At 43.2% G+C, this 27964-nt stretch overlaps 1 protein-coding gene across 3 annotated transcripts; it reads right to left on the bottom strand.

Moving 5' to 3' along the window:
• Positions 1–124: 124 nt before the first annotated feature.
• LOC148028966 (uncharacterized) lies at positions 125–27964 on the bottom strand. 3 transcript variants are annotated; one of them, XR_015692356.1, is made up of 6 exons: positions 27498–27964; positions 4188–4891; positions 3452–3900; positions 3038–3335; positions 2857–2944; positions 1128–1264 (listed from the first exon to the last, which is right to left on the bottom strand). XR_015692356.1 is itself a non-coding variant. In XM_087687761.1 (5 exons), exons 2-5 carry the CDS (start codon positions 4861–4863, stop codon positions 915–917), a joined length of 1773 nt encoding a protein of 590 aa, XP_087543887.1. In that variant the 5' UTR covers positions 4864–4891; positions 27498–27964; the 3' UTR covers positions 125–914. The 3 variants fall into 3 exon arrangements, 1 of the variants encoding a protein (XP_087543887.1); XR_015692355.1 differs by having other exon boundaries at positions 1132–1264; positions 2853–2944; XM_087687761.1 differs by lacking the exon at positions 2857–2944 and having other exon boundaries at positions 125–1264.

Below are 27964 nucleotides of genomic sequence, written 5' to 3'. Positions count from 1 at the left end.
AAATATGATACGAAAATTGATGTGTCAGTTTCTATTAGCAACAAAATCTTCTTGATGGAATGGGTGCAGCTGGAAAGGAGTGCTGAGTGGTTGATTTTGTCTTTTAAGTGACTGAATACATACCGATTGCAGGTACAAAACAAATGATTAAAAGTGTTGAATAAAGTTTTCTTGGGAGGCTGCACATGACTAAGGACTAGCATGGAGGCTAGGAAGTGCACTTTTCTTTGGAATATGGTTTCATCCGAGCCTTTGAGATCTGAGAGAAATGAAGCTCAATCATGAACAGGGCAACTGAGATATTGGCATGTCAATTAGTGTACCTTTCAAAACTCTATAAACCTAGAAAGTCAGCCCAGAAATTCTGAGTGCTTAACATTTATAGATTGGGAATAAACATACAGCTTGGAAAAGTCCCAGGGTTGGCTAAAATTAGGCGTGTGTGCCAGCATCTTATGCATTACCGAGTACAGTCTGTAATGGCAATGTTTCAACAGCTCCTTTATGCTCTTGTTGTACTTTTGTGCTAGTAGTGAGCACTTCATGCTTTATCAGTACATTTTTTGGACTCTGCTTGAGGCTACCCAGGTCAGCATCAAGCCCAGATGAGATGTTTGGGGCTCTCTGTTTTAAGTTCATCCAAGCAGCAAATAAATGTGAGATTTGGGTACCTAGAATGGTGCACTGGAACGTGATCACATTGCATGAGGATGTGTTGCAAAAGAGGGGTTGTGGAAGTGTAGCCTTCTTTTCTTGTGTCACTCCATTGTTAAAAGCTTTAAGATCCAACACTCCCACTCAATTCTTGTGTAGAAGATGCTTTGTAACTGAACATGCCCTAACTTATGGTGTTGTCTTTCTGCACTTCAAGTTTCATCTAGTCTAGGAATCAGAAAACACTGTGTTAATAGGGCTTAATCACATTCAGGTCTCCAACAGTACCCATTGGTATTGGAGTCTGATTTGTTATTCTTTGCATTTTCCACACATTCATCATAACCTGAATTTACAAAACCGGTTACATCAAAGGAGATAACACTTCCCTCACTGCTAAAAGAACAGACAGAACCGGTTCGTACTATAGGCTTAAATCCAAAACATTGAGTATCACGACTATGTTTTGTTGAATATCCTTCAGAAATTTGCACGGTAGGATTCAACTCATTTTCAGATGAGTAGGTCGGGGAAAAATGGGCTTCATGCTCCTTATTGCTGTTAAGAAAACCTTCACAATTTTCTGCAACTTGGGTTCTCATCAATTGCTCTGGAATCCAGGGAAAACAACTATGAAGCATGTTACACATAAAAACCATGCTTAAAGCCAGAAAATACAAACATGAGAACCAACAGCAACAAACGATAATCGCAAGTCATAGAGTCTGCAACCAAAGTCTTCATCTTTGAAATTGTCTTTCATTATAAAAACAAGCAGTCCCATCAATGTGCATGTGTGTTGCATTTTACAAAGCACTTTGTATTTAACATGCAAATGTCTTGTATCTGTCATGCCGATTGTAAGTAATCGTGTAAGCAAAGTGGAGGTGCAGGAACGAGCTTAAACAGTCAAAGTGGCATTCTAATCAGAAGTATCTTCTTTACACTTGCTTTTTGGAAATGTTAAACTGAGGCTATGTGGAGGTGCAAGAGTGAGCTAAAACAGTCAAAGTTGTGTTTTAATCAGAAGTGTCCTTTACACTTCCATTTTTAAAGTTCCCAGTCTAAAAGATTGAATGTACATGAGGCCACATATCATAGTGTGAGATTCTCGTATTTAATTGAATTAATTCGTTTGGGACTTTTTAAGGGACAGAAAAATGCGAGAAGAGTATGATTAATTAGTGGCAATTTCTAGGTGGCTTAACATATAAGCATGGTTTGGGTGCCTTGGATTCTCAACCATCCCACGCTCATCTAGCTTGCATTTAGGTTCTCTTTACCTTCCTTTTAGCAATATAGGCTTAGATCCTACTTTTGCATTAGCTTCCCTTGGCTTTCTTTCTTTTCCTCCAGCTACTTTAGACCCTCTTGTAAGCCTTCTTCAGCTTTTCCTTACTGACATGCAGCTGGAGGCTAAACCTGATGTATATCAATCTTGATCATGAACTTCAAGATTTTTCCGTTGAAGAAAGGAATGATTTGGAGTTAAGTTGGCTGAACATAGGCATCTACTTATGGAGTTTGCCACCACTGGCTTTTCTTTCTTAACAAGCTGTCCCCCTTTATTTCAATTTCATGCAACGAAATGATATCATTGCCCAGTTTCCCAATCTTCTGTGAGTTGGAATGGCAGCTCCTGTGTTACTCATGGATGCATGACAAAGTCCACAATAAGACTTCTTCTTCTTTGTTATCTTCAGAGGGGGGGTTTGGTTTCCACTTTGAAGGAGCAGTAAGGGGGTGGCAAGAACTGTCAAGATCGAAAGGCAAGTTTCGAAAAGGGCAACTCTGCTTTCTTAGATGGAACCCCATCTTCTAAACTAGCTTTGTAGAAATTTTCCAAAAAGAATAGGTACTACACTCACATTTGGCTTTGAAAAATTTCCAAGCTGTTCTTTCAAGAAATGCCCATGAAAAGCATTGTGTATTTTCTAGTGCTAACTTGAATACAAAATGATACCATGATATTCCTAAAAAGGGCCATAGTATTTGTCACATAACTTGGGATGCAGTAACCTTTCAAACTTTTAAGAGGTCCCAATCATCTTATTTTAAGTATATGTGACATGTATGCTTTTCCGCATGTTTCCCTCCCTTTTGGATGTGTTTGAATCTTGAATGCAATTGTTTGGATTATTGCTAATTTATTTCAATAGGCCTTTATTCACAAAAAAGACATCTATTGAGATCTTTACCTACAAAGAGATGGTAGCAAGATGTGCAGATCCCAAGGGCTGCAAGCAAGGCAGAGACTATGCTATATCTCACTGTAACTGATGTTGGCATTCTATCACAAATATACAACCATCATTAAACAACTGAACATGACCAAGTTAGGAACTACAAATAATAAAAATAAAAACACCAGGTCCTGACTTGCCATTTGTGGAGAATTCAGTGAGCAGTTTGACACGCTCTCTCCACCAGTGGAGCTCCCCCTCATGTGAGTGTACTTTGTCTTCCGTTAACTCAAGCCTTCTCTCAAGTTCTGTGATTTCCTCCTCCTGTCTTTGATGTAGCACTTTCCAAAGTCTCCTTTCCACCTCTATTGGTGGCAAACTGTAACTACACACATCCAGTTCTTTATGAACTGTTGAAGATTTGTCATCTGAAATGCTCTCTGGATGAAAATGCTTCTTATTGCCCCTTCCTGAGCTTGAATGGTCTTCTGCCTTTTCCTAGGATACATATTTATTATCAGCTAAAAACGTTCCAATTCACTACTCAGCCTGCAAACAACATTAATATGTACAAAAAAGTTCATCCACGTAAGTATGCTAAGCTTATCCATTACCTCAAACTCTCTTGAATGTCCTTTTTGCTGATCCAGAACAATCTTTTGGAGTTCCCTGAATTTTATAAGATCAAGTTCTGCTTCAAATTCAGCTTCAAGGTCCGATATATGAACATTATCTTGAACATGTTCCTCAGTTAGCACACTCTCAGCAGAGTCATCATCCTCGTTGAAATTATCCTTATGAGAAAATTCAGGAAAGGCACAAGTCTTTTCCGTCTCTAGTTCACATGTTGAGCTTTTAGCTTTGTATGTTGAAAAGGTTTCGCTCCCTGCAACTATTTTTGAAGCTAGAATTGTTTGTGCCTTCATCTTCTCCAGCTCCTTTTTCATATCACTCACCAACTCCTCTGTTTCTTTCAGTAGCCTCTTCATCTTCTCTCTCTCACTTTGGCTAGAGGAAAGCAACAAGAAAGCAATCCCCAGTCCAAAACCAGAGAGCAACTGGCCTGTGAAAATTAAGCTAATAAAAAACCAATATCATCATGGAACAACATAGTTCAAGTATCAAGGTGTCATAAAGCATATCTAAGTTCTGCAATCTTTTCTTATCTATTTTGCTGCTAATTAAAGAGGTAGCTCAAACATGTCAGAGCTCATCTATTGACATTGCAGCTCTTTAAAGCACCGAATCATCCATTGTTGGCAAGTTGTGTCTTCAAATCACATATCCTCTTACGAAGAAAACAAATTATCTGAGATATTAAGAGCCATAAACTTATAAGATAGTACTTGCCTTCAGAACTATGAGAACGCACAGGATCTGTACTCTCACACAACGACGATCGTTTTTCCCTTGAATACTGATGTGCATAGCTACAGCAATTCCTTAAGTCTGATACAGACTGCAAATCCTCAGAAACCAGAGTGATGAACTGTGCCTCTGCTTTAGAATTCAGTGAGGCTGTATCGATTCCAATAACAGGATCTTTTGAAATACTTAAAGCATTTTCTTCAAGCGCTCTAGCATTCTTTCCAAGATGCGGAGTATCAAGAGGATAAATTTGACTGTGTATAGGGTTAGTAATCATATCTAACTTTGTCAGCTCACCCCACAAAGCTTGTTTTGTTTTGTCACTATGTCCTTGATGTATGAATCTAATATACTGACCACCTGGGACAAAGCTCCCTTGCCCAAAAACAGGTGCAACATTTTCACTTCTGTAAACCAGCAAATCATTTTCCTGGTGAGCATCAAAACCTCCAGCACTATAGGGAAGCTTTTTTCCAGTAGCCTCAGAACATTCACTACAGAAACTAGTGGATGGATGGGCACATTGTTCAGATGAGAAATTCAAGAGAGAGCTTTTAGGATCCACATCATCATTCTTAGCTCGTGGCTGTGGCCTATGCCTATTCTGCCAGCACCGTGCCAAGTAACCAGCACCTACAGCAACTAGTATAAGCCACATTATGCATTTGATGACTTGAAGCCACAATCTGCAAGAAGACAATGTGGAAGAGCTGTTATTTTAATAAATTGGTATCCAATTAATGGTTAGAAACTCTGAACACAAGAAGACTCAGAATGGACATATGACACAGCCAGATACCTGAGACACTTCTCTATTCACCCATCTGCACCTTTGTGTCAAGTTGCACATTAAATTACAATAAATTAAAAATCATTTGAGAAGATTATGACCTTGTCTAGAATGTAAATCTCCCTTTCTTTCCTCTTATCAACAGGAAAATTTCAAGTACCTGACTAGCAGCCATACATACTGGCACTTAATAGTGGAAGAATCATCTGAATTACGAGCAAATATGACTGGCAGACATTGTAAGATTCAATGGCATAAGTCAATAAAAGCAACACAAGGGTATTCAAGCACCCTGTGAGAATACTAGCAGCAAGCACTTCAAAAACATTTAATAAAAACCAGGTGTGTCAAGCCTTGACAAGCACCACTTATTTGACAGTCCAAAACCTGTGACATTGAAGACCCTGCTTTCCATAATGAACCTGAGGCCACTTGTTCTGGATCTGAAGACTGAGGCCATATCAACTGAAGCAAGGCCATCTGTGCTGGACCTGATGCATCACAACTGTTCAGCATGACTCAAAAATTTTGCAATCGGTGCCCTGAAGGCTGAAATGCTTGTTTGTGTCTGCTTAGTGTTGAGTGATTGAGTTCTGATTCAGACCAAAATTCAATTGTCATGTATCATCTGCCAAGTCACATATGTTAGAGCACTGTGCATCTCTTACATGACAAGATCAGGAAATCAAATTGGTGACACAAGCTTTATTTGACTGTTTTTTTCAAAACAGTCACATCTGCTCAGCTCTGGGGATGTGAGCTGCCCTCCCACTCCCAATCTTGAGCTGATGAGAGGATACTCTGAGCTGGCCAAGGGCTGTTCGTGTCTCATGTGGCATGTATACATCTAGGTATCCCGGTCTCACAATGAAGCCATCCCTTGTAGTCCTCTTAAAGTGATCCCTGTAGTATGACATCGTTGGAGGAAGAGGCTGCTTTGGGGTGAAATCCATGTGTGCAGTATGTACAACTGATAAAGGTCCTGTCGCATGACCAAGTTCCTCTTAGTGTTTTTTTTTTCTTCCTGGGGGGGTCTCCCTTTTGCTTCCGCAATTTTTAGATGCAATATCTCCAATGGTTCGTGCTTCTTTTGTTCTACAAGCGTGGAGACATGTCATCATTAGTTTATCCCCTGCCTGGTGGCAAGGAAGATCTGGTCCCTTTTATCTGAGATCTGACATTGTGTGGTTGGAACTAACAAGCATCCCCGTGATTGGGTATTTGGAAAGCCTAAATTTTCAGATCTTGCACAGCCGCATATGAAGATTGTGTTTCATTTCCTACATTTCTGGGGTGGTTAGCATAACTGGACTATATGGAATACCTTCAATTTTTTGATTTCCATCCGGAGTGCAAAGCCACGTTACTCGACTGAGAGGTCTTCTTCATTGGCAATTTGCTATCATGCAGTACGTGGGGGTTCTCCCCAAGGATGATTTGGTCTCTTGACACACAAAAGTCTCTTCAATTCCTATGCTGCCCGTTTAGTTTGTTGGACTTTTGTACTTTCCCAATAAGTTGTGTGTGTGTGTGTGTGTGTGTGTGTGTGTGTCAGAGAGAGAGAGAGAGAGAGAGAGAGAGAGAGAGAGAGAGAGAGAGATTAATGTCTACATAAGGTCAATTTGGCCTATGAGACAAAATCCAAAGTCCATCCATGTCTAATGTCATCTCACCAGTAAGGTGAAGATAACATTAAAATAAGTGGCCTATGAAACAATGCTAAGAAATAACTTTATGATGGGACTATGCTAGAGTAAAACCATGTCTAGTGTTGTCCCATTGGTAGAAAGAAAAAGAAACCCAAATCTCACAGAACTATGTATAGAAAAATGTGGTAGGGACTATGAACTATAGCTGATCTCAAGGTTTGCACATGATCTCAGCTATGATGCAATCCCTAATTGCTCTATTGATATGCTTGGCAATAAGTCTTCGGTGTCTTGTGATAATGGCTCTGATCCGACCCAGGGCATAGTCTCCTCGATCGTGGTCCTGGTAGACAAGGTTGTCGTACTCAACAAAGTGAAATGGCTTTATCCAATGTGACTCCATGGCATGGAATGGGTGGTGTCTAGCAGGGTGGCTCTTACCTCCGCAAGACTATACTCCAAAGGTGGAAGGCAGTCAATATCCAAACCATGTAGGCTCATCCAAATAGTCATCTGTAGTTGAAAGATGGAAGGCAATCAATATCCAAACCATGTAGGCTCATCTAGATATTCATTTGTGAAAACCAACATTTCTTCTCAACCTCTGTTGCTAGTTGTCTAGATGAAATTAGTGCCAATCTGGAGTATCCATGACGTGGGAGATCCCATAATCGGTGCCAAAAGGTCACTTCCCTAGTAACTCTACCCCCAGCTCTGCTCTTTGACAATGGGATGTGGGGTGGAGGGATTACTCCTAATCATATGTGCTATCATCATGATCAATGCCCTTTTCATGCTATCCCAACCATTATAATAATCTCTCTATGTTCCGGTTTGATCAATAAGTCGATTGAGACGCTTGTGGTACAAGCTACAGCCCCATACCTCTACTCCGTATAGTAGTGTAGGTGTGACTATGGTGTCAAACCACCATAGTTTAGTGCGAGGCTCTTGGAACTGTATGTGAGCACATGGACTCTCAAGTGCCCCTATTATTGCATAGCCTCATGCCAGATGTGCCTATGATGCCACTCTCAACATAAATCATGGGCCAGAGAAGGTACCTCCTAGATAAACATATTTCCTCACATGGTCCACTATGTCTTCTCCAAATGTGAATTGGTACATGGATCTAGTCACCCATGCTATTGAAGTATTGAAGACCATGGTTTTGGTCTTCCCAAGGTTTACTGTGAGACCTCTATCTTTACAAAAGACATACAAAGCATCTAGGTGGTGTTGCAATCCCTCTGGTGAATCCAAAATAAGAACAATGTCATCTGTATACAATAATATTAATATCAACAACCCTACTAGGCTGTCTTTGACGACTCCACCTAGGTCAATGTGATCAGACACTTCACCTATATATAAACCAAACAATGTGGGTGAAAGCAGCATCCTTGTTTCACTTCTATGGTACTATCAATCCTCTCTAATAACCCCCCCAAGTGCTTGTACATTACCTTTCATTGTCTCATATAATACATAGATACCCCATCGTTACCTTTTGGTACTCCAACATCTTGCAATCTCTGCATAATACATGTACGAGTTAGTCTATCAAAAGCTTTGCAAAAACCTACAAAGCAGCAATAGATCCTCTTGTCTTGAGCTCGACCCTCCTCAATAATGGCTTTGAGTGTGACGATATGGTCTAGTGTGGTATATCCGTGTCTAAAACCTACTTGTCCTTGTGCTCTCTTGCCTTGCATCTTAGCCCACTCACTGAGTTTGTTCTCCAGTATAGATCCGTATATCTTGGCCAAGGTATGGCTGATCATGATAGTCCCGTAGTTGCTAGGGATTAAAGGATCACCACTCTTAAAGAGTGGAATTTTAGTATTGTCTGACCAGCTCATAAGCCCTCACATACAACTCTATTGAACATATGTGCTAGTATGCTGCAAGCATGTGAAAAATGTTTTGCCACTCGCCCATCCTCATCCTGTGCCCTCCCATTTTATAATTTATGAATTGCATCCTTGACCATTTTCCATGTGAAGAAATACCACTATGTTGGCATACAGGCTTGTGGGGCTGCATAGGTGGCTGTCATGGCATATCATACATCTATCTTCCATAGTCAAGCCAAACATCTGGTGATGTAATCTATATGGGGGCCTGTTTTACATGAAACATCTTCAATGCATTCTTGATATCCCATCCCAAAAATAATTGATATATCTCTGCTTCTGCTTTCACCAAGTAGTCTCACTTCTTCTTCCACACAAGGCATTTGAAGAATGTCCTTGCTTGACGATGTGTCCAAGTGCCTAGCCCCACTTCTCTCTATAAGCTACCCCGAGTGACTCTACATGCATCATCATACCAGCTATCTTGGGGAGTAGTAGAGAGTGTGGGTCTACATCGAGGCAAAGTGTGTGGGAATACATACATGGTTGATCTATGTATGGCTTAGCACCAAAGCGTAGGGCTCCATTACAATTCCATACTAACATCCTAAGTGCCTCATAGGCCTCGTACTATCATGCGGTCCTTTTGTCAATGATGATAATCTGTCCATTCCTATAAACAGCCCATTTTCTCTCTTTGCAGGCTTCCAATACTTTGGGCATGTGTTCTTTGTGATGTGCTATTTGTACTAGGGTAAGATCCTCATCCAAATAAAATTTCACCTTTGAGGACTCTCCTCTTAGAGAGGAAGGCCTTTTTTTCTCTATGTTCCCAAAGCGAAGGATTAAAGCCTTGGACTAGAGTCCTCTTTCCCCACTCTCCAAGCACAAACTATAGGCACATCTAAAGCCCCAATTTTGTCAGAAAGTATCTTAGCATCTGTTAGCCTGCTCTATTTCATTCTCAGTCTGTCATCTCCTGGTTATGAGCTCCTGTCAGAGTCTGGCAGGAGACAGAGGAGCTCTATCAGTTTTGTGTCTGCTGATTTAGTTTGCATTCCTCTCGGGTGGCACTCAGCCCAAAATGGGCCTTTTTGTGTGCAGTCGGCCCATATTTGGGCAGGTCGGCCAGATTCAGCCAGGTCGGCCAGTTTTGCTGGTTTGGGGCTATTTATAGCAGCCCCCCAGTCATTCTTTCACACTCTTCTGCAGATTCAGCACACACTCCCTCCTCTCCCACTCCGGCATTGGTGCTGCCATTGCTTCCAGCCTGATCTGGTGCCCTCACTGACGCTCCGGGCTGCGTGAAGGGACTGATCAGTCCACTTTGGTGTATTCAGCATTTCATTTCAGTCAGTGCAGATTTTCTTCCTTCATTTTCTGCTTTCTCTCTCTCTCTCTCCTCCTCTGTGTTCGTGTTCTTCTTCCATTGCGCACTCTCACATGGTATCATCGCCTAACTGAGAGCACGGAGGACCTAACCTTGTGGAGAGATACCTCACCCCTCTTCTGCTGCTGTCGCCTCATCTCCAACTGCCTAGGCGGCCCCTCCAAGTGGCCATTCTTCTTGCGTTTGCTGCAGACGACTCCTCCAGAGGCTGCCACGTCATCAAACGACCCCTCCTGCTTGCGTTTACCATCAGACGGCCTCTCCTTCAGCTGGGCGACACATCATCAGGCTGCGTTTTGCAGATTTGGTGGTCGTTTCCACTCCTGGCGGCTCATCTCCTGCTGGCGACCCTCTCCCAGGCTGCGTTTTGGTGCTGGCGGCTTCCGTTCTGGTGATCTTCATCAGATACCCTTGCGTTTTGCAGCTCCAGGTGTTTGTCGGCTATCATAGCCTGCGTTTTGGTGGTTGGTGACCATACTGATGGTCATACTTCGGCTTCGGCACAGTTTTCTTTGGTGTTTGGTATTTTGCAGATTGGAAGATGTCTTACCAGTTTTCAGGCTTTGACGACTCAGAGGATGAGCTCCTTTCTCATCATTCCTCTGAGCGGAGGCGGGATTATCAGGAGTTTCGCCGTCGGGAGGAGACTCCTCGCACTTGTCCCTCTTCAGTCCATGCTTCTCAGAGGGCTCCATCTACCGTGAAGGTGACTTCCATGAAGACTGCTTCAGATGTGCGGATGCCTTCCTTGATTCCCTCTATTCAGGTGCCGATTCTCCCTTCCTTTCCGAAGGAAGATAAGTTGGATGGTTCCAACTACTCCCTCTGGTCGTGCAAGGTGGAGTGCATCCTCGATACATTCGACCTATGGGAGCTTGTTTCTTCGCCCATCGACCGTCCCCCCGTGGATTCGTCAGATGGAGCCTCTATGGACCATGCAGCCTTGTGGGATAGGCTCAACTCTCGAGCCCGTTCCTTTCTTTTTATGAGTTTACATGATTCGGTTCTTGTACATGTTCATAGGTTAAAGACCGCGGCGGAAGTGTGGAAGAAGCTTGCGTCTTTGTATCAGCACAAGACGTTTGCCTACAAGATTTCCTTGGAGAAGAAGTTGTGGATGCTCAGTCTTGATGATTCTTCTTCCCTGAAGGAGCACATCACGAAGATGGAGGACATGAGAGGCGAGCTAGCCTCTCTTGGTCGTGTGATATCGTCCGAGGATATGGCGATGATTCTATTGACTCAGCTGCCATCACCCCGCTATGATGTCTTCTACACCAGCCTCATCACCTCGAGGACCCGCAAGAAACTCCTATGGGAGGAACTTTCCCCGCTTGTCTTGGAGCATGACGAGCGACTCAAAGAGGTGGGTGCCAGTAGCTCCACCAAGGCTTTTACTGCAGGTACAGGTGGCGGCAAGAAGAAGCAGCAACAAAAGGAGAAGGCCAAGGACAAGAAGGATGCGAAGGAGAAGAAGCCCAAGTGCCCCCATTGTGGGAAGGGTACTCATCCTGAGGAGAAGTGTTGGCAGAAGTACCCCCATTTGAAGCCCAAGGAGAAGGACTCCAAGGCGGCCCCAACCACGACAGAGTCTGCATTTGTGCATGTCTTTGTTGAGGAGGATATAGCCCTAGCTTCTACCACTCAGGAGCAGCCTTGGGTCGTGGGCAGCGGAGCATCTTCACATATGACCTTCAGACAGGATTGGCTTCAGGATCTTCGTTCCAGAGGGGGCACTATCACCATTGGTGACAATTCTACAGTTCCTGTTCAAGGCGTGGGGACTCTACCTATGTTTTCTGACAGGCGGTCTTCTTCCACCAAAGTTCTCTATGTACCTGATTTGGGCTTTAACCTATTGTCTGTGCATGGTCTTACTCAGCTAGGTACCCGAGTCATTTTTTACACAGGATGCAGTCACAGTGGAGGATACTTCTACAGGTGATGCTCTTTGGACAGGTACACAGGAGGGTGGGCTTTATAAGCTCACGGCCTTGGCTGCGAGGGCTTCCCACGAGCTTGGGCTGCTTTGGCATGCTCGGTATGGTCATTTGAACCTCGATTCTATTCGGTGGGCTTCTCGGAGGAAGATGGTGGAGGGACTTCCCGATTTCCCTCCTCTTCACACTTTGTGCCCTAGCTGCTTGAGGGGCAAGCAGCATCTTCAGCCTCACCCTCAGGTTGCCTCTAGGAGGGCTACTTCTCCGCTTGAGTTGGTTCACACCGACCTTTACGGACCTATGGGCACGGCCTCCCTTGGGAAGGCCAAGTATTTGATGCTGATTGTGGACGACTTCGGTCGTTATGTGTGGCCTTATTTCTTGGAGTACAAGAGCGAGGCGTACTCCCGTTTCTGCGAGTGGAAGGTGTTTGTGGAGACACAAACAACTTCCAAAGTTCGTGGCATTCGAGCTGATCACGGTGACGAGTTCACTTCTCACCTTTTCTCTCAGTTTTGCAAGGATCACGGCATTCGGGTGGAGTATTCCCATCCAAACACACCATCAGAGAATGGTGTGGTGGAGCGTGCGAATCAGACCATGGTGGAGATGGCCCGATCTATGCTGGAGCATAGGAGTCTTCCTCATTTCCTTTGGGGTGAGGCGGTGGCTACAGCGGTGCATATTCGCAACCGCTCTCCGACTTCGGCTTTACAGGACATGACTCCTTATGAGGCTTTCTTTGGGAAGAAGCCTTCCGTGTCCCACTTTCGCATCTTTGGGTGCGATGCTTTTGTCCATGTGGACAAGAAGAAGAGGAAGACGAAGCTCGACTCTAAGTCGAGACAGCTTATCTTCGTGGGCTATAGCACGACCACGAAGGGATATCGGCTCTACGACCCGACGACATGGAAGATTGAGGTGAGCAGGGATGTGATCTTTGATGAGGCTTCGGCCTCCGAGGATCCGATTGATGGTTCTAGTACAGGTGCTTCTTCGACATCGACAGACCACCCCCCACCTTCTCTACCTTCTCTTCCTTCCAGGATACCCCTTAGCACCCCTCCTTCGTCATCGCTTCCTCCCCCTCCCATTCCTCCTTCTACTACGGCTTCCCCTCCCCCTTTGGCGGATGTGCCTCCTTCTTCTACGAGTTCTTCCACCCCTTCAGCCTCCCCTCAGGAGTCTTCTCGGGATCCACAGCCATCAGATGGGGAGCCTTCTTCAGATGAGGAGGATCTACCTTCACTTGGTGAGGGGGAGTCCCTCTTAGACACAGGTGCTTTGCAGGTTCCGGAGACTACTCGGTCTCCCTCGCAGTAGGAGGAGTCTCTTAGGATTCCTTTATGGTATCGCCAGCTCATGCAGGATTCAGGTGTTACTCACTTTCCTGTTTCTTCTACAGGTCCACACAGATCAGCCCACTTACAGGCCCAGGAAGATAGTTCACTATGTGTGAACTATGCTCTTATGTCTCAGATTCTTCAGGATTCCGAGCCTTCCACTGTGGAGGAGGCTCTTGCACAGGATATTTGGAGACAGGCTATGCAGGCAGAGCTCGATTCCATCGAGCGGAACCATACTTGGGAGCTTGTACCGCGTCCCAAGATACGGAAGGTGATAGGTGTGAAATGGGTCTTTAAGACCAAGTATCTTGCAGATGGCTCCTTGGACAAGCATAAGGCTAGGCTTGTTGCCAAGGGTTTTGCACAGCGAGCAGGATTGGACTACTTCGAGACTTTTGCTCCTACAGCTCGGATGTCTACCATTCGAGTTATTTTGGCTCTTGCAACTCACCACCGTTGGCCTGTTTATCAAATGGACGTCAAGTCAGCCTTTCTGAATGGCATCCTTGAGGAGGAGATCTATGTTTCACAGCCTCCTGGTTTTCTTGTGCAAGGGAAGGAGGATCATGTCTACAGGCTGCGGAAGGCCCTTTATGGCCTGAAGCAGGCTCCTCGTGCTTGGTACCAGAGGATTGACCGCTTCTTTCTACAGAGTGGTTTTTAGTGCTCCGATCATGATCCCAACCTCTACTTTTGGGTTGTGGGTTCTCTTTGTGTTTTACTTATTTTGTATGTAGATGATCTTATCATTACAGGGAGCGACACTCAGCAGGTGGAGCATACTCGGTCCATTCTTCGGCAGGAGTTCGACATGACGGATCTAGGGATCCTTCACTTCTTTCTAGGACTGGAGATCTATCAGATGGCACAGGGCATCTTTATCTCGCAGCACAGGTACATCTCCGAGCTTCTTTCGAAGTTTGGTATGGCCGAGTGTCGGCCTATTTCTTGCCCCATGGACCCTGAGTCCAAGCTTTTGGCAGATGGAGTCCCCCTTACAGATGCCACTCGTTATAGGTGCCTTGTAGGCTCTCTCATCTGGCTGATTCGCACTCGGCTGGATATCTCTTTTGTGGTGGCTTTGTTTTCTTCTTTTATGAAGATTCCTACACAGGATCACTGGAGGGCAGCCTTGCGTGTTCTTCGGTATTTACAGGGGACTCGATCCTACGGGATCATGTATGGAGATGGGATCACCCTTTCTGGATGGAGTGATTCTGATTGGGCAGGTGATGTGGATTCGAGACGATCCACTACAGGTTATGCTTTCACCCTTGGATCCGGTGCTGTCTCTTGGAGCAGCAAGAAGCAGCCTACTGTGGCACTTTCTTCTACAGAGGCTGAGTATCGGGCCCTATGTTCGACCGCTATGGAGGCAGTTTGGCTCCGTCACTTGCTGGCGGAGATTGGCTTTTCCCAGACAGGATCTACGGAGCTGCACGTGGACAACCAAAGTGCCCTTGCTCTGGCGAAGAACCCGGTGTTTCATGCTCGCACGAAGCACATTGAGGTTCAGTATCACTATGTTCGAGAGCGGATCGTGGATTCGGAGCTGGCGGTGGCCTATTGTCCCACGGCAGACAATGCGGCTGATCTCTTCACGAAGCCTTTGCCTCATTTTTCTTTGCTTCATCACATGCGGTTGTTAGGTCTTCAGACCCTCCCAGGATCTGAGAGGGGGTGTTAGCCTACTCTATTTTATTCTCAGTCTGTCATCTCCTGGTTGTGAGCTCCTGTCAGAGTCTGTGGCAGGAGACAGAGGAGCTCTGTCAGTTTTGTGTTTGCTGATTTAGTTTGCATGCCCTTCTCGGGTGGCACTCAGCCCAAAATGGGCCTTTTTGTGTGCAGTCGGCCCATATTTGGGCAGGTCGGCCAGATTCAGCCAGGTCGGCCAGTTTTGCTGGTTTTGGGCTATTTATAGCAGCCCCCCAGTCATTCTTTCACACTCTTCTGCAGATTCAGCACACACTCCCTCCTCTCCCACTCCGGCATTGGTGCTGGCATTGCTTCCAGCCTGATCTGGTGCCCTCACTGACACTCCGGGCTACGTGCAGGGACTGATCAGTCCACTTTGGTGTATTCAGCATTTCATTTCAGTCAGTGCAGATTTTCTTCCTTCATTTTCTTCTTTCTCTCTCTCTCTCTCCTCCTCTGTGTTCGTGTTCTTCCATTGCGCACTCTCACAGCATCTTCCTATGGGCTATGTAGTGATGAGTTGGCACGGAGATCAAGACAGTCGTTGTTCCTTATGCGCAGAGAGACAGAAAGAGTGAGAGAGAGCAGAGTAGAGAGTGTGCACGGTTTTTGGGTACAATGACGCGTGTTTCACTTTAGGGTTTTAGATAGATATATATGTGTAAGTACAAGTGCTAAGGGTGTGTTCACACCCGAGCACATTTAAAGGCACGAGGGCCTTTATTCCCAACAACCTTCCACCTAAAGGCAATGTGTCTTAAGAGGAGAAAAGAATCAGCTAAGTTTAGGTATGTATAAAGCTAAAATACATATATCTATCCAACTCCCATCATCTGTCGGCAATGAGCAAACTGCTCTGCTAGAAGACCCTTGGTGAGAAGGTTTGTAGGATTATCATCTGTATGCACTTTGACAAGCTCAATGCTCTTGCTGTTAAGTACATCTCTGATGAAGTGGTACTTCACCTGTATGTGCTTTGTCTTTGCATGAAAGACAAGATTCCATGCTAGCATGATAGCACTCTGACTATCACAATGGAGAATAGGTAACTCTGTGATGCCAAGCTCTCCCACCAAACGTGAAAGCCATAAAGCCTCCTTGCATGCCTCAGTGGCAACCACATACTCTGCCTCTGTAGTAGACAATGCAACACACTTTTGTAGCCTGGAGATCCAAGAGACTGCTCCTCCTGTGAAAGTAAACACAAACCCAGAAGTGGACTTTCTACAATCCGCATGACCAGCATAGTCTGCATCTGTAAAGCCAACAACAGATGCCTTCTGCTTGCACAACTCCTTTGTGCCTTTGAGGTATCTCATAATACCTTTCATTGCATCCCAATGCTTTTTGCCAAGGTTTGCCATGTATCTGCTAACCACTCTCACTGCAAAGGCAATGTCAGGACGTGTAGCAACCATAGCATACATCAAATTGCCAACAGCTGAAGCATATGGTATCTTGGTCATTTCAGCCTTCTCATCATCAGATGTAGGGCTGTCCTCGGCACTGAGTTTCACATATGGAGGCAATGGAACCCCAATTGTTTTCCCCCCCTCCATATTGAAACATGCAAAACCTTGGAGACATACTCCTATTGAGATAGATAGAGTAAGCCTTTCGATCTATCTCTGAGTATTCGCATGCCAAGAATGTGATTTGCATCACCAAGATCCTTCATGTCAAAGCTGCCATGAAGACTTTTGCTTCAGTGAATCCAAGGCATGAGTATCCCTGCCAACAATTAGCATGTCATCAACATACAGAACCGAGATAATCAGGCTGCCATCTGCTGCCTTCTTAGTATACAAGCAGTGATCCACTTGACTTCTATGGAAACCTTGAGATTGCATAAATGTATCAAATTTATGATACCATTCTCTTGGTGCTTGTTTCAACCCATATAAACTCCTTTTGAGTTTACATATCATCTTTTCTTTCCCTTTTTCAACAAACCCTTTAGGCTACTGCATATATATGTCTTCATGCAGATCACTATGTAAGAATGCAATCTTTGCATCCATCTGTATGAGCTCCATATCTTCAACTGTAACCAAGCCCAAAATGGTTCTCAAAGTAGTCATTTTGACTATAGGAGAGAAGATCTCATCAAAATCAATTCCATGCTTCTGCTTGTACCCCTTTGCAACCAATCTTGCTTTGTACTTTAGTGAGGAACCAGAAGTGGCCTTCATCTTGTAAATCCATTTGCATGGAAGTGTTTTCTGCCCTTTAGGCAACTGCACCAAGTCCCAAGTGCCATTTTTCTCAAGAGATTCCATCTCTGACAACATGGCTTTATACCATTTCTTGTTGTCCTGTCTATCCATTGCTTCCTTGAAGCAAGACGGTTCACCACAGTCTGTCAATATGACATAATTAGCCACATTGTTTGCATCAGGAACAAATCTATCAAGTTGTCTAGTAGCCCTAGACGATCTCCTAACCCAATGATCATTGTTTGCTGGCTGTTGAGCATTTTCAACTTGCTGTCCTGGCATTTCAGCCTGCAAATCAGCATTAACAGCTTGTTGTCCTAGCTATTCCTGCACATGTAGTGGCTCATTATCATGGGCAATAGCTGGCTGATCATTTTCAATATTATTTTCTGCATTTACATTTTCATTTACAGCAGGTACTTGTTACTGTACAGTGAGCACATTTTGCTATCCAAAAGGTATTTCTTCCCAAAATACAACTCTACAGACATCCTCAGTCTTTTCGGGTTGTTTATGCATGCAATCTTCCCGAAAGATAACATCATTGCTGCGTACTACTTTCCTTTTCTCGGGATCCCACAATCTATATCCCATTTCACCCTCATCACCATATCCTAGAAAAATGCATTTACAGGACTTTGGCTCAAGTTTGCTGCGTTTTTCTTTACGAATGTGCACATAAGCCTTGTAGCCAAACACTTTCAGGTAAGCATACGAAGGTGGCTTGCCCGACCATGCTTCTTGGGGAACTCCCCCCCCAAAGACCTATTTGGTGGCCGATTAATTAAGTGTACAGCTGTTATAATAGCCTCTGCCCAAAAACGATGGGGTAATGCAGCATGAGACAGCATCGTACGGACCTTATCTTGTATGGTCCGATTTATACGCTCTGCAACTCCATTTTGGGGTGGATTATAAGGGGCAGTGAGCTACCTCTTTATCCCTTTGCTATCACAAAATGCTTGAAAGGCCTTGGACACATATTCCCCATCATTATCAGAGCGAAGACACTTGAGTGTCTTATCAGTTTGATTTTCAACCAATGCCAAGAATCTTTTGAACTTGTCAAGCACTTCATCCTTGCTACGAATAGGATAAACCCATACCTTTCGTGTAGCATCATCGACAAAGGTGACAAAATATTTCTTTCCTCCTAAAGATAATCCTGGCATCTGACATACATTTGAATGTACTAACTCTAAAGGAGAAGATTTCAAAAAAAGAGACTTTTTGTGAGATATTTGTGCATGTTTACCATAAATACAATGATCACAATGCTCAAAATCAGCATAATGAAGACAAAGCAAGTAACCCAAATGAGAAAGCACTTTCATTCCTGCCCGATAGCAACTATGTTTATCAATCCTATTCGGGGTTAGGCTAGATGCAACAATAGCTCTAGGGCAAATGAAGAGTTCAAGGAATTAGGAAACCCTAAGTCAGAGGAAAGACCGATACTTTTGTACTTGTTGGGAAGAAGGCTGGGTTATCGACCAACGTAAGTGACTACTAGAACTTATATCCTGTACAGTGTTTGAAACCTTAACATATGCCTTAGCCGAAAAAGAAGGGTGTGCTAAGTAGATTTTATGTAAAACCGCTCCTAATCCCAAGGGGGAGAGTAAATACGCGATGGAAAGGTTATCGCGACTATTCCTACAATGTTTGAAAAATGATACCATTGTTTTTGTTGATTGATCAAATAAGTCCTAAATGCTTTTGCATTAAACTGATTGTTGGAATGTAATTTGGATGAGTATTCCAAGTGCTTATGTTTGATGGTAAATGCATGGCAGGGGTCAGTGATGACAAGTTGCCAAGGGAAAATAAAGGAATGTTTTCTTGGAGGATGATATTAGGCTAATTGCCTTAATTGTGCTTGATTCTTAATTGGATTAATTAAGGAAGAATATTTTGCGCGGGTGGATCATCTCCAAGGTCACGCTACGTTTCAACCCGAGAGGGCATTGCTTGATTTATGGGCCGAAGGTTGAGTGGTGAAAAAGCCAACCATGGAAGTTATGTCTCACTCCTAGGTCGCTTGGGGTCAGTGGTGGTCTAGACACCCCTTGCCTAGTCCGGAAAGGAGTTAAAGACTGCCGTGAGCCCAACGTCTGTGGCGTTGGAAGATTCTATTCTAGATAATGGATGGAAATTATGGTGCCATGTAATTTGGACCAAGTACTTCTGTTGGACAGAAGGGATACATAATTTCTCCTGTATGGGCAAGAGACAAAGACTAACTTGAAGATAAGTTAAGAAAGTTGTTTGACAAAAAGACTGCTTGCTCTGTATTCGTGTCTGTGCCATAAATTATACGAACGAACCCTGTTCCCTAAAAGGCCTAATTAATGAAGTTGATTTTCATGTCACACATAAATGTGATAGGACCTAATTAGATAACTAAAGAACACCTATTGAGGAAAGCGAGTGGGCGGAACTCCCTGACGGGTCCATGTCCTACGGTAGGGTGGTTCCAGAGAATTGGGAGGCTTCTCACAAGGTTTTACCATCATTCGACCTTAGACATTGCTAGGTTGGAACCCGATTTATGCCGTTTTAGGGGACTGGAATGGGACTAAGCCCTACGGGCAGAGAGACTGAGCAGCGTATCCCTCTCATTTCCCATTCTCTTTGAACCAAGTGCGGCATGGGTCTGCTTCGGCTTTGGTATCTCTGCGTAAAGTAGGATGTCCAGGTCCCAACGCTAGAATGTTGACAGGAGACCTTGGCCGCTAGGAATCCAAATTTCAGGTCAATCCTTGTGGGTTCAGCCATGAACATTCCGTTGCGAGGCAGACTCAGGAAACCCAAGGGGACAAACCTCGGAACATTCCATGGGAGTGCCGGGCAGCGACGCTTAGGTTCGTTTCTCGATGGACCGCTAAAACGTGCTTGGATAGCCGTTAGGCGGACACGTTACATCAAAGCCCTTAGACTACTGCATATAGATATTCTCATGCAAGTTCCCATGAAGAAAAATTGTTTTCACATCCATCTGGTACAAGTCTAGATCCATCTATGCAACCAAGGTCAATACCAAGCGTTATCTTGACTATAGGAGATAATATCTCATCAAAGTTAACTCTCTTCTTTTGCTTAAAACCCTTAGTAACCAATCTAGCCTTATATGCTAACTTAGGATGACCAGGGATACTCTTCAACTTATACATCTACATGCGTGGCAATGTATGTTTTCCACTGGGCAAAGAAACCAAATCCCATGTATAGTTTTTTTTTGGTGAATCATATTCAAACTGCATGGCTCTCTCCCAAGAGTGACTATCACCTCTACGTACAGCCTCCTCATAAGTAAGAGCCTCACCAGCATCTATCACCATGACATAATGCATAGCGGGCTCAAAACAATCAAGAGGATGTGAGGCTCTAGTAAAGCGTCTCAACACTAGCTAAGGGGCTTGTATGGCCTATCCTGTCTATCCAATATCACGATTCTATAAAACAAACAGATCCTAGGCCATTATATTATCAGAGTTGTAGCAGGCTATCTAACAAGGATTGGTTGTACTGTAACAAGAGGCTCCTTCTCAAAGATCACCCTACATATCTCAACTACTTGCTCTGGTCTCATACGCATCTTTTCCTCATGGAAGACAACATCATGGCTATGGATAACCTTCTAAGCCTACAAACCCATCTCACCTACATTACCATATCCAAGAAAGATACATTTGATGGACTTTAGATCCAGCTTACACGTTTGTCTTTGGGAATATGTCAAAAAGTCTCACATCCAAAGACACATAAGTGTGTATATAAGGGAGGTTTACCAGACCATACCTCCTTTGCAACTCTACCACTAAGAGTAATGCATGGGGATCTATTAATTAAATGAATGGCAATAGTAACTGCCTCAACCCAAAAGTATTGTGTAAGCCTACTTGACTAAGACTCTTTCCTGAATAGTCCTATTCATGCACTCCACACCACCGTTGCGTTTGTCTTTGGAAATATGACAGAACGCCTTACATCCAAAGACACGCGAGTATGCATATAAGGAAGGTTTACCAGACCAACCTCCTCTGCAACTCTACCACTAAGCGCAATGTATAGGGATATATTAATCAAATGAATGGCAACAGTAATTGCCTCAACCCAAAAGTATTATGTAAGCCTGCTTGACTAAGCATATTGCGGACTCTTTCCTAAATAGTCCTATTCATGCACTCTGCAATACCATTCTAGGGTGGGGTGTAAAGGGTAGTCAATTGATGCTTAATACCCCTCTCATCACAAAACTACCCAAATGCCTTGGAAACATATTTACCCTCACTGTTAGATTGTAGGCATTTTAGCCTATGCCCAAATTCATTATTAACCATAATAAGAAAGTGTGGCCCTCTCCTAAGAGTGACTATCACCTTTGCACATAGCCTCCTTATGAGTGAGAGGCTCACCAGCATCTATCACTATGACATAATGCATAGAGAACTCAAAACAATCAAGAGGATGTGAGGCTCTAGTGGAGTATCTCAACATTGGTTGTGGGGCTTGTATAGCTTGCCCTCTCCGTCCAACATCATGATTCTGCACAAGAGGCAGATCTTGGGCCACTACATCATCAACAACTATAGTAGGCTGTTTGACTGGGGCTGGCTATACTATAACAAAAGACTTGTCCTGAAAGATCACCATGTGTATCATGGCTGTGGATAACCTTTCGAGCCTGCAAATCCGAAAGGCAATAGCTCATCTCACCTACATTACCATATCTAAGAAAGATGTATTTGACGGACTTCAAATCCAACTTATTGTATTTTTCATTGGAAATATGGCATAAAGCCTCATATCCAAAGACATACAAGTGTGCATATGAGGGAGGTTTACCAGACCATACCTTCTCTACAACTCTAATACCAAGAGCAGTGCATGGAAATCTATTAATCAAATGAACGGTAGTATTAACTATTGTGTGTATTCAGGCTTCCTCCTCTACAACTCTACTACTAAGAGCAGTGCATGGGGATTTATTAATCAAATGAACAGTAGTATTAACTGTTGTACGTATTCAAGCTTCCTCCTCCAAGTCATTTATTCATCACTTGTAGATTCTCAGTGTAGGTTCTATTGGAGAGAGAGAGTTGGTGCCAATGCACACAACCAATAACTCCTTGTTGTGCATGATTGTCTTGTGTTTGGTATATGGATTCCATTTCCTGAGCATATCTTTGAGTTCTCCTTTATAGCATTCTTTTGTTTTCTCTTTTTTCTTGTGTTGCGCAGTCTATTAAAGCAATCATCTACACTTCCATCAGTATATCCATTTCTAACACATCCAAGAACGAAGAAAAGAGCAAAGGGGCCACTACATCAATATTAGCCATATTGACCAAGTTAGTATTCCTTCACATTCATTAGATAGAGGACTTCCCTCCAATTGACTCATCTTCAGAGCAGCTCATGGAAAATAGTACTTCAAGTCACAAGACTCATCGGTGTACCCTGTGATTGGTTTCAAAATCTCTACTCATGAGGGACCAATCTCCATAGGTGACATCTCACATGTGCCTAATTATGTTATTAGCATTTTTACCATTTTTTTCGACCATCTATCTCCAAGCTCAATAGCGGAAGTCCTCCAGGCTTAGACTTCCATCTTCTCTTTGTTAATGGACATTCTTATGATTGATTGGCAAGAGAGAGGGTTGTATTGGCTCCATTCCCCTTCCATTGTGAAGGACCTTCCTTGGCATGTCTCCAATGATGCACCCATTTTCATCAGTGCACCATTCATCCCATCCCCCACCATCTCCTCTCATGGTTCCCTTGCTCTCCCCACTTTTTCTAGGGGGGTATAGTCGCAGTGATGCAATTGGGAATTCTTTGTCCCTTCTTATTTCAAAGGGGGATTTCAAGGATTGTGAAGAGCTCATTCTAGGATTGTAATCTACATCGGGCCTTTCCTCGTCTCTTTCCATTGGTGCACTATTCATCCCGTACGTTTCCTTTTCCATTCTCCACCATTGGCTTTGGTGGTTCCCTTATTCCCCCCATCCCTTTCAAAGGGATGATCTCAATGATGTGGCTGTGGATTCTTTGACTCTTCTTGTTCCAAAGAGGATTCCAAGGATCATGAGGAGCTCTTTCTGGGATTATAGTCTACATCGGGATGTTCTTTCCGAACAAGGTACAATGCCTTCAATAGCTCCTCACTATAATTCCTCAATTTGGGTGGTGTCTCGATTAGTGTTGTGGACCTCTGAGCTAAGTGAGGTGTGATGCTCCACGATCCTCTAGACTGAAGGGTCTCTTATGAAAGTAGTATCAACCACTTTTGGTGGGTGGGTGACAATGTGCTACATGCCGCACCGGTGACATGGTGAAACCGGTTGGATAGGGTGGTAGAGGGCCTAATTTAACAATAATTATAGAAGGCAAATTATTCACAAATCTGAAATAAATACTTTGCCACTTTAATCTTGGATAGTCGACATCTGATTAGCCCCAAAACTCAAGGTGGCTGAGAAACCCTAATTACAACAATAATCATGTTTAATTACAGCAAAGCAGTGCTGGATACTTTCGGATTTGCTGAGAGGAGACTTCAGCTCTCAGCCCACCCTAGTCAGCTCTCCACCAGCTTACACAGCAAATTGTCTCTGTTTGAAAAGTGGCACACATTCTAATGCATTCTCAGCCTCTAGACTCTAATTTCCAGCAATTAATTAGAATTGTGAAAATTAAACGGACCACGTACAATAACTTCGATAAAATGAACTTTTCATGAATGGTAAAAAGAGTAATTAAACGAAGGGTGCAGCATTTCTTTAAATTTTAGGAGTCTAGAATTGGCTTAAAAATGCTAATCCCATGAAAATAGGGATAATCTTTTAAAAATATAAGATTTTGTTCTGACACCTTTTACAAAAGTTGGTTGTTTCTAATCTTGATAGTTCTTAGTCCAAAAAGAAAGGCGATAAAGAAGAGACAAGTGTCAAGGTAGTTCTCTCTCAAGCTTCCTAATATCCCACCACTTTTCTCACTTCATGAAATCTGGCTGGACACTTGTCTTGTGCCACTCTACTTTCTTTCTTTGCACTAAGTCTATCTTTCTTCTATAAAAAGAGCTCACTTCCTCTCATTCAACATCAAATTTTCTTGTTGGAGAAGGGAAGAGAAAGACTGCAATGAAAGAAGAGAATGAAAGGAGAAAATCTGCACTCAATTGAATGAAAGATGAATACAAAAGAGAAATGATCAATTCCTGCACATAGCCCAAGGTGTCAATGAGGACACCTGATTAGGTTGTTGAATGGAGGAAGCACTAGAAGACAGAGAAGAGTCCATGTATGCCAGAGTGTTTTGAAACTTGAAAAGACTAAACCTGTAAATAATCAGCCAACTGACTAGGCATGCTATAAATAGCAAAAAATGCCCAAATTTGGATGACCTGGTCAAACTTGCCCCAAAAATGCTAGCCAACCTAAATAAAATAATCCAGAAAATGTTGTCGCCTACTAGATGAGCTGGTCACCTCATCCTGGCCAATGTAAATGCAATCCAGATCCATTGAAAAAGAAATGCAAAAGTTGGAAACTAAGCAAACGGTGTGAACACACCTAAAACTGATAGAAAAAACAAAATGCATGCTCTAGAAGGAGCTACCTCCTCCATCGAAACACAAGATAGGTTGAGTGTTAGAGCTCCTAATGTCCCCCTCCACCAACTCAAACTGAGTCTCACAAGCAAGACATGACTATGCATGACACACATGACTGCTACCAAGCTGGACATAGCCATCTCCACTTCTTCATTGTCAAATCTCTCAATTCCCTCTTCCCTCATTACAATTTTACAAGACAATAGACCTGTAAAGTCATTGCAACACCTCTTTTTGAAGCTCTTTTTCACTTCAAGATCACGAAGGAAGCTAAGTCAAATGTGCTGCCAATCAACCATACAGAAAGGCTGATTTTCCTTCTCTTCCTACTCTCTATTTGGAAAGAATCAGTTGCTTTATTGCACAATGAGTATATGCATGTGTGAATGTGTACACCCTTTGCATGATCATGTGAAAGTGAGAAATAGTTCTCCTCACTCTTAGTAGGTTGATTGTAATGGAGCTCATCCCTAAGGGACTTGGGTTAAGTGGAAATACATTCCTCTGGAGAAGGGGGTGACCCAAGGGAAAGGGGTTGTGTGTGTGTGTGTTGTGGGGGGGGGGGGGGGGGCGCGGGGGCTGTGTGGGGGGTGGGTGGGTTTGTTGCCCATCCTCAGCCCTCTAACTTTTCTCTATTTCTTTTGCATGTCCATGGGTGTAACTTTCTAAATAATTGTCGTATTCAGCTTCAAGTGTTTGTTCTTTTCACTTTCTTGAAATTCTTTTCACTTTCTTGAAATATCAAATCTTAGAAATGAATGAATAATGTAATTGTCAAGCATACTACATTGTAATGAATAATGTAATTGTCAAGCATACTACATTGTATGGGGTGTTTACAAAAACCCCTCTCTTTTTTTTCGTAAAAAAAAAACCTCTCTCTCTCTCTCTCTCTCTCTCTCTCTCTCTGTTGTGCGCATGTGTGCATGGGGACCTGTAACTCAGGTCTTCTTTATATGGTGGAGTGGAGAAATTTGCAGTTGAAATTTTCAGATTTCTAATTTGTCCAAACTCAGAATTTTCAAGGTTTTGAGATGTGATAGAGCTGTTGCTAGTATCAGCTTGGTCAATCTCTGCAAGCAAACATTTCTGCAATAGATCTATAATCATGGGAAATGTGTCTGAAGGGGCAACAATCATAATTTTATATTTCAGCCTGGTGGGTTAAGAAAGCAGAGGACAAGGTTGCACCATTGGACAAAATTCTCCTTTGGAGACATACTTCATATTCTCAAAGGGGTTCAACAGTATGGGCTTTGTATGGGTAAAGGTGTGACCCTATGACAAAAGCATGGGTCAAAGATAATGTTTCTGGTTGATTACTATGACAGGTTTAGAGGGGACTGGCCATTTAGCATATGTTGTGCGTTGGGACCCCATTTTGATAGTGTGAAGGGGTTCAGATAAATTGCTTGGTGTGGGTGACTATTAAATATTGGTAGTGTGTATTATATTACACCTCTTTTCTTGGCACAATTGTTGGACAAAGTATTAGAAGTACCTGCAAGCTTTCTATTACCTCTTTTACTTTTAAACCTTGCCCTTTGATGTGATGAGAGTTTTGTAATTGAATCCACCCATTTTGGGGTTCCCACAAAGCAACATAAAGTATCGCAGAAAATAAAGTGTGCATAAGGACATTGTCCAGAATCAGGTACCACATTGGTTAGAATACTAATCTCCCTTGGAGGGACCAAACATAAAATTTTATCAATGGTGGCATGGAATTCAGCCCTACCAAGTCTCTGGACCTTTTCAAGGTGTGAATAAGGCTATTCACTATGAATATATGGTTTGGGGGAACATGAAGTCTCAATGACTGATTATTAAGAGTCTAAGAAAGGGAGCTCCTAAGTCCATCCATCTATCATCTTATCTGGTTAATGTCTAACGATTGAATCCCCCAGTTAAAGTTTGTAATCTACATTCATGGTGCAGATGTTATACATTACCTGGAAGGAAGCAAAATACATGGATGATAAAAGTCTCTGCAGCCACATGCTTATCAAGAATGATTTTATGTGTGGAAAGTATCTTGAATGCTGGGTTAATAGTTACTTTGTGTTGATCAAACACTAACACATTTACCATTTGTAAGCCATGCATTTAAGCTAAAATGTATCATCTAGAAACATCCAAAATGACGTTTTCAGCCATTATTGAGGACACCAAATCATGATTGAAAGCTCATGTCAAGGCTGAGGTTCACATATGACTAGAAAAAGGCATTTCTCTATCACCTAATCCCCTGATATCTTGAACTTAAATGATACACAAGCCTTATCAGCTACATGCAGTGGCCCCAAAAAAACGAAGATGCAGGCGCTAGCAATTTGTGCACTCCTATAAGGCAGGTGACAGAACGCACCTCATTTTATTTCAAAACTTCGGAAGTATTAGAGGTTAATGCTAGCAAAAAGGAGGCAAATGGTTTCAATGATTTTTATGATGGGTTTTCTGAGTGCCGGAGTCCAAGACTTTCTGTAATAGCAGAGTCATACACCGATACATACAGGGTCAAGAGTGTGAGATCGCAGAACCAGCATGCTAGGATTGCCCCAAAATGCAAAATCTGATCGAATAAGCAGCCCATGTTGGATTCAAAAGGTAAACTCTGAATGAGTCTGATGAAATGATGCAGCTCAAGGTCGATCTTAATGTCTGATCCGCCTTAAATTGGCGCAGATAAATCAAATTCATGCATTCCCTTCACACAACACACTCAAGTATCTCCCCTTGCATCAAAAGATTCAAAGAGAAGCAAAGTCAAATTTGGGTAAGAGTGGTACCTTCATGCGCTCTGTCCGGATGGCTGACAACTGAGCTTAATTATGCTGGCCATATGGTGAATTGAGGCTAATAATCATGCCCAGTTCTGATTGAGCTCCTGCTGCAATCATCAACACATGAATTCTTCCCAAGTGTAGCTGCTGATATTCATATGAATTGTCCCAAATTGCAGCTCAAAAGAAGAGAGCCTGCCAATGATTCAATTGCAGTGAAAATGTAAGCAATTGCCAAAAAGCCCCATGCAAGGCAAAACTCAAGGGACCCTGATGCAAGCTCAGGATTCATGGACCATTGGAAGAAGAAAGGATTACAGAAGAGCTCTCAGGACGTACTAAAGAGAAGGGGCCCTGAGGGACAAACAAAACAAGCACTTGGAGAAACGATCAGGCTTTTATAAAGAAATCGATCAATCCAGCTTCAAAAGGCCGAATAGGCCTACTTTTCCACTGCGGCCCTTTTCCTAACC

The sequence above is a fragment of the Lygodium microphyllum genome, chromosome 11, assembly GCF_053477565.2.
Source record: "Lygodium microphyllum isolate KBCC chromosome 11, Lygodium_microphyllum_v1.1.10, whole genome shotgun sequence".
NCBI lineage: Eukaryota > Viridiplantae > Streptophyta > Polypodiopsida > Schizaeales > Lygodiaceae > Lygodium > Lygodium microphyllum.
This window is presented reverse-complemented; position numbering and strand designations above follow the sequence as displayed.

Bases quoted from the DNA above. Each gene is read 5' to 3' on its own strand.
- LOC148028966 (XM_087687761.1), bottom strand. From the start codon at position 4,863: ATGTGGCTTATACTAGTTGCTGTAGGTGCTGGTTACTTGGCACGGTGC. The intron at 3,901-4,187 runs GCAAGTACTATC...TAATTTTCACAG, and splicing joins GCGTTCTCATAGTTCTGAAG to GCCAGTTGCTCTCTGGTTTT. The intron at 3,336-3,451 runs GTAATGGATAAG...TATGTATCCTAG, and splicing joins GACATTCAAGAGAGTTTGAG to GAAAAGGCAGAAGACCATTC.